The sequence below is a fragment of the Pan troglodytes genome, chromosome 17 (genome assembly GCF_028858775.2).
Source record: "Pan troglodytes isolate AG18354 chromosome 17, NHGRI_mPanTro3-v2.0_pri, whole genome shotgun sequence".
In the NCBI taxonomy this organism is placed as follows: Eukaryota; Metazoa; Chordata; class Mammalia; order Primates; family Hominidae; genus Pan; species Pan troglodytes.
The window spans coordinates 30,185,922-30,199,484 of record NC_072415.2 but is presented as its reverse complement, the minus strand read 5'-3'; the positions used below and the strand labels follow the sequence as shown (position 1 = coordinate 30,199,484).

General features: G+C 38.9%; 1 protein-coding gene across 6 annotated transcripts in view; it reads right to left on the bottom strand.

The window, feature by feature from the left end:
* Nucleotides 1–782: 782 nt before the first annotated feature.
* The window catches only part of YES1 (YES proto-oncogene 1, Src family tyrosine kinase), a 91,634-nt gene continuing 78,853 nt past the window's right edge, over nucleotides 783–13,563 (bottom strand). For 4 of the 6 annotated variants that reach the window (XM_009433760.5, XM_009433761.4, XM_001148240.6 and 1 more), the window contains 2 exons: nucleotides 11,860–11,991; nucleotides 783–3,670 (listed from right to left, as the gene is read on the bottom strand). In XM_009433760.5, the coding sequence (XP_009432035.1) occupies nucleotides 3,462–3,670; nucleotides 11,860–11,991 (341 nt within the window). In that variant the 3' untranslated portion in view covers nucleotides 783–3,461. The remainder of the gene's footprint in view (nucleotides 3,671–11,859; nucleotides 11,992–13,563) is intronic. The other 2 variants (XM_009433762.5, XM_063795543.1) reach the window with 1 other exon arrangement.

Here is a 13,563-nt window from a genome sequence, read left to right as displayed (position 1 = left end):
GCCACTGCACTTCAACCTGGGCAACAGAGCAAGATCCTGTCACACACACACAGAAGCATAAACTATAATATAGATAGATGAATATTAATCTTGGGGTGGATGAGGACTTCTAAGCATAAAAAAGGAATGAACAGATTTGACAATCTACAAATGTACAACTTACATGTCAGAAATTATATGGAAAATTAAAAGGCAAACAGGAAACTAGAAAAACATTCTTAAATTGAGGAACTATGGCTATACTACAAAAATAAATGTTTACTAAATGAAGTGTTTTAGAAATCAGAGAAAAAGCTAATAATTTTGTAATTAACTTATTGAAAATAAATACTTTTGAATGACCATTCAAAATTTAGTATTAGACAATTTTATTTTCATTATCCTATATAATAATTATAAAACACAGAGATAAGGCTCATTTTTATTTCTTTTTTAGAAAATTAAGCCCCTTAATTTATAATAAAACTGGTCATTCTATTTTATATTCTTCACATAGATTGTGAATAGCTACACTCAAATTACTTAGGTTTCTGCATTAGTTGTATTTGTTGGTATAATTTTAAAAAGAAGAAAATACTTGTAAAAATAATGTCACTCACTTGACATAGAAAATTGACCACAAAGAATGAGTTCAATAATGTTCTGAATTTAATAAAGGATTAAATTCTGCTCAGTAGTTACAAGTAACTGAACATTTTTTCTCAATGGAAGAATAAATTCAGAATATATCAATTTTTAAAAAACGAATGAGAATATGAATAGCAACTAAAACGATTAATAGGTGCATTCAATGAGAATTTTTTATTTCAATTATCCACAAAACAATATTACAATACTTTATAAAAATATTAAGTTTAGGCTACCATTATTCATTTAAAAAAGTGTGCTAGAAGGCTGTTTTTGCCAACTTCCTTTTTTGGTAAGGGTTAACTTCCACATTAAGACACTGAAGACGAAAAGCTGTTGGAAAATATCTCCAAATTTACAAAGTTGTTTTTCTTGGCAATTTAAAAATACAGAACAATTTAAAATGAATACACATTAAGTTAGTGTTTTATCCCTACTATACAATTGTTATTATATAAGGAACTGCTCCATTCAGTTAAAACCTAATGAATACCATCAACTTTTCCTGGCTTACTTTCCTGATTAGATTTAGTACATAAACATAATTTTGTTACCCTTTTGAATATGCTTAGAAAAATTACAATATCATAGTTCACATAAAGCCCTTAAAAAATCTCATGTCACAAGTTGTTGATAAGAGGAAATAATGACAGCACTCTTCCTAGAAAGACCCTCTTGGTAGAGAGTGTCAATACTAAGCAGGTTACGTAAACAGAAGAAACAACCACAATTTTTAGTACCAGAACCACTGCCAACTTGCATGAAGTCCATCTGTCACATTTTAAAATGGTCTGAATTTGAACATATATGCCATGGCACAGAATTTCGAATCTGATGATTAAAATCAGGTAAATAATGATAGTTAAGAATTATATCCTGAAAATAGAGGGGCCTAATATAAGGCTTAATTTAAAGTGTGACTATATGAGAGTATTTTAAAACATATACACCAGACCTTCATTTTATTCATCAATTTTTCCTTTGCTAGACACTTAAACCACTAATGCTGCTATTCAAATCTGTATTTTGAAATTACTGAGTTACTCTTAAAAATTAGTCTTATTTTGTATGTTTCACTTTTGCACTTTAGGGTAAAAACTGTCCCCTTTTCACCACCATTAATATTCAGAATAAGTTTTCCTCCCCAAATCAACCATTTAATGTATTCTAAAAGGGAAAAAATGACCACCATTACATAGACTTTAAAACTGAATGTAGGCTGGGTGCGGTGGCTCATGCCTGTAATCCCAGCACTTTGGGAGGCCGAGGCGGGCAGATCACAAGGTCAGGAGATCCAGACCATCCCGGCTAACACGGTGAAACCGCGTCTCTACTAAAAATACAAAAAACTAGCCAGGCGTGGTGGTGGGCACCTGTAGTCCCAGCTACTCGGGAGGCTGAGGCAGGAGAATGGTGTGAACCTGGGAGGCGGAGCTTGCAGTGAGCCGACATCGTGCCACTGCACTCCAGCCTGGATGACAGAGCGAGACTCCGACTCAAAAAAGAAAAAAAAAAAAGTGAATGTAGATTCAAACATGATTTGAAAACTGGAGTTCTAAAAATGTTTTACATAAAAACCATATCCCACTGGAATGAATGTGAAGCCATAACTTCATTATTTTGAACAAATACCCATTTAGTGTGTAAGAAAAATTAGTTTTATAGTTATACTTTATAACTCTTCAAAGTCTCAGAATATAGCTAAGTGAGGAGCTCTGAGTGCCAGCAAAGCCATTCTGTCACTCCATGACATCAACATTAAACATTACATTCCATCCCTCTAACTTGTAAAACTTTCACATTTTCTTTTCTCGTATTTCTTTTAAATACATTTTCCTCTCTGTTCATCTATATTCACCATGAGCAAAAGTGCATTCAAGTCCCTGATCTGGTCATATTTTCTATTTGTGGCACCCATTCCCATAAGGACATATAAGCAATATCTCACAGTACCAAGTCTAGTTTTGAAAAAGGGCTTTTTAAATACTGGGTCTTACTTTGCATGCTATCTAAAGATCAAAACATTTCCCCTTTGATTGGACAGTAGTTTCAGTTATATATTGCCTTAAAAAATCAATGCAACCTCATACAAGATTAACTCACTTTCTAGTTACCTTCATTATTCTAAGTCAAACTCTTCAGAAAAGGACTGAAGTGAAAAAGTTCTTATTCTTTCAGTTCCATGAACATGAATATTAATGTACTGCATTATACTTTCAAATTCCACTTCTGTGGTCTAACATTTAATCAAGTTTAAGATCCTGTTTATATTCCTTTTGAAAAACCTGGCCCATGTCCATGCAAAAGAAAGCATATATTAAGATTGCATACTGACTGTTTAACTTAGAAAAAACTTTTGAGAATAATAAATGCAAGAAACTTTAAAAAACTGGAATGGAATTATTTGGTCCCATGATATTCCTTAATTTTAGATTTTATTATGGTATAGCTTTTTATCTCTCAAGTTTTATCTGTAACAATAAATAATTTTCTTTGAGCAATTCTGACTTTGGGGAAAAAAAGAAAGGAAATGATTTATAAATAAGCAGGAGCCTCACTGTCCTTCATTACCATGCTGTCACCCACACTGTCATCAGTATCTTAGCTCTATTTTGTTTGGACCCTGAAATACGCTGGAAAATTCATCATTGGTACATTAGAGTTTAATACTTGGGGAAAAAAAAAAGTGGTTTTGTGCAACCATATCTGGGATTCCAGTTTACCATTAAAAACATGCAGAGTAAAGAAGATTTTCTTCTTTTGATTCCTGTAGAAAATCTACACAAGTTCTTTACATTTTGGCAGATTTGTGCATATAAAATAGGCTACTTGAATTATAAATTTTCTCCTGGCTGGTACTGTGGCTCTGTAGCAGTGAAGTAGTCTTCCAAGAAGGACTGAATATATTCAAATGTTGGTCTTTCATCAGGGTCCTTCTTCCAACACAGATTCATCAATTCATGGAGGGATTCTGGACAGCCCTGAGGGCACGGCATCCTGTATCCTCGCTCCACTTGTTCTAGTACTTCACGGTTCACCATACCTAACACACAAGATTAAAACATTAAAGAACAATGGTCCTAACTACCACTAGGAAAACATAACAAACCCCCTAGCCACTAACTGATTCAAAGTATATTATTTAGTGAAACAATTCTTTTAACAAAGCAACAAAATAAATTTTAAACATGAGAATATCAAGAAGAGCTTAGAAAATGCTAATCTATGTTTTAACATGTCTAATTTTTCATTCCATCTTATATCTTATTTTTAATACTAATGTCTTCAAAAGCCAACCCCATTTGATTAATAAGAATTTAGGGTGCTACTATGAGGTACTGGTACTTTCTAATATTAACATTTAACAATGACCAAACTTGGGTTACTGAGGAATGGTGGCAAGAACTTTAAAACAGGAATTCAGAAGAAAGTTCTAGTCTTGGTTTTGCCAAATATACTAACTACATAACTTTATATTGAATTACTTCTGTGAAAGTTTCCTTATCTAATATCACCTGTTTGACTTTCTTCAAGATATTACACATAGTTCCTTTCTTGTATTCCTTTGTAATCCCCCCTTCCTCAACCCCCTGATCAGCAGTTCACCCCATCTTATCACAGGACAGCAAAATGCCTCCTTTTCCAAATTCTTCCTAATAGTGTCTCACTAAGCCAGCAACCCCATCTCACTTCCTATCTCCCGCATCACCTTCCTTGCCTGCCTGCAAGTCAGGCCATCCCTTGTATCTCTTGGAAACTTTATCAATCAATCAGGAATGATATTTAAAATGGTCTATGATTCTCTAAAGAAAATGTAATGGGGTTAAATCATTACTATTTAGATTTTTAGTTATTTTTTTGAGGAATAAGTGATTTCTCAAAATACATTTTTTAAACTATTAAAAAAAACTCTACATGACATTACTTTGAAACTCAATACTTAAAAGGAAGTTTTCTGAGCTTTTCATCTAACTAGGTACTGTCATCTTCATAAGTGAAATCTGGCCAGGCACAGTGGCTCTCGTCTGTAATCCTGGCGCTTTCGGAGGCCGAGGCGGGTGATCATCTGAGGTCAGGAGTTCAAGACCAGCCTTGCCAACATGGTGAAACCACGACTCTACAAACTACAAAAATGAGCCGGGCATGATGGCAGGTGCCTGTAATCCCAGCTACTTGGGAAGCTGAGGTGGGAGAATCACTTGAACGGGAGGCGGAGGTTGCAGTGAGCCGAGATTGCGCCGTAGCACTCCAGCCTGGGTGACAGAGCGAGACTCCATCTCGGGGGGTGGGGAAGTGAAATCCAGTACATTTTACTAACAGTGGAAATACAACTAGAAGTTGTTGGGTGAAGGAGAAAAGGAGTAAGGGAATTAATATTCAGTGAGGGCTTACTATAATTGAACTTCTTTTCCATTCTGTGTTCTTTTATTTTATGCTTATTATTTTAATTGACAGTTAAGATTAAGCAATCCAAATAAGCCGGAACCTATGAAAATAACTTCTAATTACCAATAAGCTTTCATTCAAAACTTCACTCAAAGGCTGGGTGCGGTGGCTCACGCCTGTAATCCCAGCACTTTGGGAGGCCGAGGCAGACAGATCACGAGGTCAAGAGATCGAGACCATCCTGGCCAACACGGTGAAGCCCCGTCTCTACTAAAAATACAAAAAATTAGCTGGGCGTGGTGGTGGGCATCTGTAGTCCCAGCTACTTGGGAGGCTGAGGCAGGAGAATCGCTTGAACCTGGGAGGTGGAGGTTGCAGTGAGCTGAGATCGCACCACTGCACTCCAGCCTGGGTGACAGAGTGGGACTCCATCTCAAAAAAACAAAAACAAAAACAACTTCACTCTTCAGAATTTTCTGATAATTAGAACTATTAAATTATTTGATGCCAGCTGGGCATGGTGGTTCACACCTGTAATCCCAGCACTTTGGGAGGCTGAGTGGGCGGATCACCTGAGGTCAGGAGTTTGAGACCAGCCTGGCCAACATGGCGAAACCCCCTCTCTATTAAAATATAAAAACTAACTGGGCATGGTGGGCACACGCCTGTAATCCCAGCTACTCGGGAGGCTGAGGCAGGAGAATCACTTGAACCCGGGAGGCGGAGGTTGCAGCGAGCAGAGATTGCACCACTGCACTCCAGCCTGGGTGACAAAGCAAGACTCTGTCTCAAAAAAAAAAAAAAAAAAAAAAAAAAAATTCACATGCTAAATACTTAGCATACTGTCAATAAATGTAAGTATTTCATACCTGTTAGCATTTACCAAGGTTTATTACTATCCCCAAATAAGATGAGTAAACAGGCACTGTTGCTTTGAAATGGACAATCTGCTGTAAGAAAAGTAGGCAATGGATCGGTCCATGCTACATGTGGAAAGTTCTTTCCAAATCCTCTTAAAATCGTCAAAGAAAGACAATGAATGATAAAGTATCTCTTTTTCTTCTTTAAAGATGGGTAATCTACAAATCATTTATATTCTGATTATCATCTGAATAATTAACTAGAATATCCTGATCATATAAATTTTTATGCATTTTGAAGCTATGTAGTTACATAGCTCATTTTGGATTTTTATGTTTCCCTGTTGAACTGACCCTTTTATCATTATGAAATGTCCCTTTTTGTCCCTAGTACTATTTCTTGCCTTAAAGTCTACTGCTATCTAGGCTTTCTTCAGTTAAGATTTGCAGAGTATAACTTTTCCATCCTTTTGTCTCCTAAAATACCTTAAAGTATGTATTTTATAAATACCATTATAGTATTTGTGTATGTGTTTAAAATCCAGTCTTATCTTTTTTTTATTGGAATGTTTAGTGTACCTAAATGTCATTTAATTATGGATGTAGTTGGGTTTAATTCTACCATCCTGATCTTTGTTCCATCTATTCGTTTCTCCTCTCTTGCTTTTTAATTTGATTAAACAAGCATTTTTCAAGGTTCAATTTTTTCTCTCCTCTGTTGGCTTTTTGTCTTCTCGTTATTTTAGTAGTTATCATTGAGACTACAATATGCTTCCTTGGTTTATTGTATTTTATTCAAAATAAGTACTTTTACCTGTTCCAAACTTAGAACGGTTTACCTCTTATTCCTTGACCCCCTCTACCCTTTGTGTTGCTGTCAGTCTATTTTTATGTACATTATAAATTCGGTAAGATTTTTTATTGTTGGTGTTTTAGATCAGCAGTTTTCCCCAAAGCACTTTAAAGACATAATTTCACTCTTCCCTGGCTTCCATATCTGAGGAAAAGTTAGCTGTCTGACTGTTGTTCCTGCGTAGATAATATATAGGCTGAGTATCCCTTATCTGAAATGTTTGGGACCAGAAGTGTTTCCGATTTTGGATTTTTTTGGATTTTGGAATATTTGCATATACATAATGAGATATCTTAAGGGATGGGACCCAAGTCTAAACACAAAATTCATTTATGAGCCAGGCACGGTGGCTCGCACCTGTAATCCTGGCACTTTGGGAGGACAGGGCAGGCAAATCGCTTGAGCCTAGGATTTTGAGACCATCCTGGGCAACATGGTGAGACCCTGTCTCTACAAAAATTAGCTAGGTGGAAGGCACACACCTGTGGTCTCAGCTACTTGGGAGGCTGAGGTGGGAGGATCACCTGAGCCCAGGGAGGTAGAGGCTGCAGTGAGCCCTGATTGTGCCACTGCACTCCAGACTGGGTGACAGAGACCCTGTCTCAAAAAAAAAAATTCATTTATGTTTCATATACACCTTATACATATAGCCTGAAGGTAATTTTACATAATTTTAAAAGTAATTTTCTGCACAAAACAAAATTTTGATGGTATTTTGACTGTGACCTGTCACATGAGGACGGGTGTGGAATTTTCCATTTGTGGTGTTATGTCAATGCTCAAAAAGTTTTGGATTTTGGAGCATTTCGGTTTTTTTTTTTCTCTTTGAGATGAAGTCTTGCTCTGTTGCCCAAGCTGGAGTGCAGTAGCGCAATCTTGGCTCACTGCAACCTCTGCCTCCCAGGTTCAAGTGATTCTCCTGCCTCAGCCTCCAAGTAGCTGGTACTACAGGTGTGTGCCACCATGCCCAGCTAATTTTTGTATTTTTAGTAGAGATGGGGTTTCACTACATTGGCCAGGCTGGTCTCAAACTCCTGACCTTGTGATCCACTGGCCTCGACCTCCCAAAGTGCTGGGATTACAGGCCTGAGCCACTGCACCCAGCTGCATTTCGGATTTTTGAATTAGGAATGCTCAATCTGCACCACCTCCTTATGGCTGTTTGGCTTTGATTTTTGTAATTTGACCATGATATGTTTGCTTGAATTTCACCGAGTTTATTTTTCTTGTTTGAGGTTCACTTAATCTGTGGGCTATTTTGTTTTATCATATTTAGAAGATTTTTAGCCATTACTTTTTAAAATGTTGCTACTGTTTCATTTTTTTCTCTCTTCTGCTTCTGGGACTCCATAAATTAGACCTTTTCACTATGCCCCACTGGTTTCATACATTCTGTTCTGCTTTCTTCCCCATTAGCTTTTATCTATGCATTACCTTGGATACTTTGTCAATGTGTCTGAATCCACTAATCTTGTCTTCTTCTATTATGCCCATCTAGTGAGTACTTAATTTGATATAATGTTTTACAGTTCTAAAATTTCCATTTGAGGGCCAGGCGGGGTGGCTCACGCCTGTAATCTCAGCTACTTGGGAGGCTGAGGCAGGAGAATTGCTGGAACCTGGGAGGCGGAGGCTGCAGTGAACCAAGATCGTGCCACCGTACTCCAGCCTGGGAGACAGAGCGAGACTCTGTCTCAAAAGAAAATAAATAAATAAATAAATACAATTTCCATTTGATTCTTTTTTTTTAAATAAATTCCAATTCTGCTCAAATTCTCCAGTTTTTCATTATTTTGCAAAACTTTTCTTCTATTTTAACATTCCATATATTGCTATTTTGAAGTCTTTTGCTAACTCCAAGATTTGGATTATCTCAGAGTCTGCTCCTATTGATTTTGAACTTTTTTTTTTTTTTTTTTTGAGACAGAGTCTCGCTCTGTCACCCAGGCCAGAGTGCAGCGGTGCAATCTCAGCTCACTGCAACCTCCACCTCCTGGGTTCAAGCGATTCTCCTGCCTCAGCCTCCCGAGTAGCTGGGATTACAGGCGCCCGCCACCATGGCTGGCTAGTTTTTGTATTTTTAGCAGAGATGGGGTTTTACCATCTTGGCCAGGCTGGTCTCAAACACCTGACCTTGTGATCCACCCGCCTTGGCTTCCCAATGTGTTGGGACTACAGGCGTGAGCCACAGCGCCCAGCCAGATTTTGAACTCTTGATAATCAGTCATCTCTTCCCTTCTTCATGTATCTAGTAACTTTTTATTTTGTGCTAGACATTTTGAATCATACACTGTAGATTATCTGGATCATGTTATCTTTTTCTGAAGGATGTTCAGTTTAATTCCATTTGTAATTTACCAGCAGATCACCTAGCTGTTAGGGCTTAGTTTTGCTCAGTTTTGCCCTTTCTCCTAGGGTATGGACTTTCTGGGGTCTCAACAAAAAGCCTAGGGTATTCTCCAACATCTATCCAGTTTGGCTGGGCAAGAACTCCTCAGCACTCTGTAGCCTCTGAACTCTGCTTGACTCCCCAGCCTCCTAGTGGCTATTTTCTGTAGGTCTCCCAGAGACTCATCCTGTGTATGTGCAGATTAGAACTGACCGAGGACCCAAGGGGATTTTTTTTTTTTTTTTTGAGACAGGGTCTTGCTCTGTTGCCCAGGCTGGAGTGCAGTGGCACAATCATAGCTCACTGCAGCTTCAAATTCCTGGGATCAAGCGATCCACCCACCTTAGCCTCCCAAAGTGCTGGGATTATAGGAGTGAGTCACCACGCCCAACTGGAATTTTAAAGCAGAATTTTAAGAGTTCTTTCCCTATGGTTCCTTCTCTGGGACCCTGTCCTTCAGATCCCAGCACTAGAATCTCTGCCTCCTTTGCTTAATAAGACTTATGCTTTCTGCCTGGGTTTTACTGCCCTGTGCTATTTTAGAAAATGCCTTCAGAAAAGCCAATATAAATGGGCTTCCTTGATGCAATGTCCTATCAGTTCTTTTACATATTTTATTTAACTTTTGTAGTTGCTTACAGTGCTATAATAACTTGGATATTAGCCTCTCCATCATAGCTAAAACTGAAAGTTCCTCATGGTTATACATTTAAAGTGAAACTATGTTGCATGGCTGTGTTGTTTTTTTCTAGCCCTGTCTGCAAGTGTGGTGTAGGCAGAGTTGGATTTATTTAGTGTGGTGATTTTGCTAAGCAATGATGATGAAATCAGAGAAGGGTGAAGGGCAAGGTAACTGCAAAGGAGTGATTATACTGCTTCACTAGGGAATTTAAAGAGTAGAATTGTTTCATGAAGGGGGTGAGAAGCAGGAAAAGGTGGCAGAAACAGTGGAGTAAAGATCCTGGTAGCATCAAGAAATTGCTAGGGTTGGGGTGGAGGGAGTTATCTAGAAAGATGGCAAGTGGTGGTCAGAAAGTAGATGCATGAAATAGATTTTGAAAGGGTTGCAGTTATTGGTAACATTAAAGTTTAAGGTATGAAGATGGAAAGACTGGCTAAGGTAGAGTGAAAGACAAGATTACACAGGAGAAGAGTTCAAGCTACAAGAGACCAGGGTAATAGAAGAATCATCACCATGTATATTAAGACGACAATGAGTTAAGACAGGAGAGGAGTTTTGTTGGAGAGGACAATGGTGAGTCATTAAATGAGAATAACTTGAATGGTATCAGTGAATAACAGCAACCAGACAAAGTGGGTGATAAAATTTGATGGCATTAGATCTACAGTTGGAGATATTAGGGAAGAGGAATATGTTAGATAATATGCAAAACCCATAAGATTAGCAAAACAGTTTTTCCTAAAGATTAAATTTTATATGCTTTCAATCTCAACATTAGGATACTTCAGTAGAAGAGTTTAGAAGTAACAAACTAAAGTAATACTGATCGCTGAATTTCAAGTGAGCTAAAATTTCTCCTTCCCCCTAGAAACTATATAAATCTCTTAATTTTGAGGCCAGGCATGGTGGCTCACGCCTGTAATTCCAGCATTTTGGGAGGCCGAGGCGGGCAGATCACAAGGTCAGGAGATCGAGACCATCCTGATTAACACGGTGAAACCCCGTCTCTACTAAAAATACAAAAAATTAGCTGGGCGTGGTGGCGGGTGCCTGTAGTCCTAGCTACTCGGGAGGCTGAGGCAGGAGAATGGCGTGAACCTGGGAGGTGGAGGCTGCAGTGAGCTGAGATCGTGCCACTGCACTCCAGCCTGGGCGACAGAGCGAGACTCCGTCTCAAAAAAAAAAAAAAAAAAAAAAGTCTCTTAATTTTGAAAGGGAAACATTTTTATTTTTCCTCTTTATTAATGGCAGATATATTTTTTAAAGTGCTGGTTTATAAATAGGTTAGAGAAATAAAACAAGAAAAGGATCTCAAAGTAATCTACTGAAGAAAACAAGGCAAGTACATATTTAAAAAAATATACCAGGATGGGCACAGTGGCTCACGCCTGTTATCCCAGCACTTTGGGAGGCCTAGGCAGGTGGATCACCTGAGGTCAGGAGTTCGAGACCAGCTTAGCCAACATGGCAAAACCCCATCTCTACTAAAAATACAAAAAATTAGCTGGGTGTGGTGGCAGGTGCCTGTAATCCCAGCTACTTGGGAGGCTGAGGCAGGAGAATTGCTTGAACCCGGGAGGCAGAGGTTGCAGTGAGCCAGACTGTACCACTGCACTCCAGCCTGGGTGACAGAGCGAGACTCTGTTTAAAAACAAACAAACAAACAAACAAACAAACAAACAAACAAACAAACACCAGTCACACTACTGGGAAAGAACAGTTATTTAGGGTATAGGGTGATGAGCCAGGATATTTAAGATATGTTTATTATCTGAGAGAACAGTAAGAGGCCCTTTTGGAAAATGTCCTGAGAAAGCTGAGGTGAATGTGGGGCCTAACTCATGTGCTCACCCTGTCAAGGATGGTGGCTTTCACTGACTTACCCGTCCAATGCCACAGTTACCCATCCAATGCCACAGTAAAGGGAAGGAGTGGGGAGAGGGAGAGGCAGGGGGGCTATGAGAAGAAATAAAGGCCTTTTCCCCGCTTACAATTCTGTTCCTAATAAACTCCTGATAAAGCCACTCATGAGATAACCAAGAGCTATAAAATGCAAGCTTACCTGGATATGGCACTCGGCCCTTTGTTACCAGTTCTGTTTGCAGAATTCCAAATGACCAGACATCAGACTTTATTGTAAACCGACCATACAGTGCAGCTTCAGGAGCTGTCCATTTGATTGGAAATTTTGCACCTAAAATAATGTTGACCATCTTGCTTAATTGTTTTTTAAAAATCTATTTGTGTAAACATAGCATATGCAGGGCTAATGTTCTGTCAATATCTCTACTGTAGTCATCAGTGTCAATTCTTTAAATGTACAAGATACATGGGATAAAAATTCTTTAATTTTTAAAATTCATATTGAAATAAATCACATTTCTTCCTGATTAGATAGCTGATGATATAAAAAATCAGTTGGCTGTGGGAACGGAAAACAATTTAAGAAAATAGAGGTTGAAGCTCTAGTAAGCCAAAGATACATGTTATAATATGTGTAACTTTTAAGTACAGTCTGGCACCTAATAGCTGTAGTTAACTATTGGTTGATGAGTGAATATTCTATTGAGTTATAATGTTTATGGGTTTTCCTACTTTTTATATCATTCTGAAAAATTTTATTGTACTACTTTTAAAAGTCCATGTTAATTAACTCAAATATTTACTGTATATCTTTTTTGTGGAGGGCATTATGCTAATCATTATGGAAACCTAAAAAGCATGGCTTTCGACTGGGCACGGTGGCTCAAGCCTGTAATCCCAGCATTTTGGGAGGCCGAGGTGGGTGGATCATGAGGTCAGGAGATTGAGACCATCCTGGCTAACACGGTGAAACCCCGTCTCTACCAAAAATACAAAAAATTAGCTAGGCGAGGTGGCAGGAGCCTGTAGTCCCAGCTAGTCGGGAGGCTGAGGCAGGAGAATGGTGTGAACCCGGGAGGCGGAGCTTGCAGTGAGCTGAGATTGCACCACTGCACTCCAGCCTGGGCAACAGAGTGAGACTCCGTCTCAAAAAAAAAAAAAAAAAAAAAAAAAAAAGCATGGCTCTCAGGAAGTTTATAAACTTACTGCAGAAATAATATTATAGGTGTCTTACATTCTTTAAGTTATTTATATGTGTTTGTAGATAGTGTTTTAAAACAGAGTTCTTTAGATATTTAGACAAACAGATGATCAATTTTCCTTGGCACAATTACAAAATGTTTTATTTAAAAAGTGGCAGGTGGTTGGGCACAGTGGCTCACGCCTATAATCCCAGCAATTTGAGAGGCCGAGGTGGGCAGATCACCTAAGGTCAGGAGTTCAAGACCAGCCTGGCCAACACGGTGAAACCCTGTCTGTACCAAAAATACAAAACTTAGCCAGGTGTGGTGGCGCATGCCTGTAATCCCAGCTACTCGGGAGGCTGAGGCAGGAGAATTGCTTGAACCAGGGGGGCAGAGGTTGCAGTGAGCCAAGATCATGCCACTTCACTCCAGTCTGGGCAAAAAAGCAAAACTTGGCCAGGCGCAGTGGCTCACACCTGTATTCCCAGCACTTTGGGAGGCCGAGGTGGGCGGATCATGAGGTCAGGAGATTGAGACCATCCTGGCTAATACGTTGAAACCCCGTCTCTACTAAAAATACAAAAAAAAAAAAATTAGCCGAGCGTGGTGGTAGGCACCTGTAGTCCCAGCTACTCGGGAGGCTCAGGCAGGAGAATGGTGTGAACCCGGGAGGCAGAGCTTGCAGTGAGCCAAGATCGCGCCACTGCACTCCAGCCTGG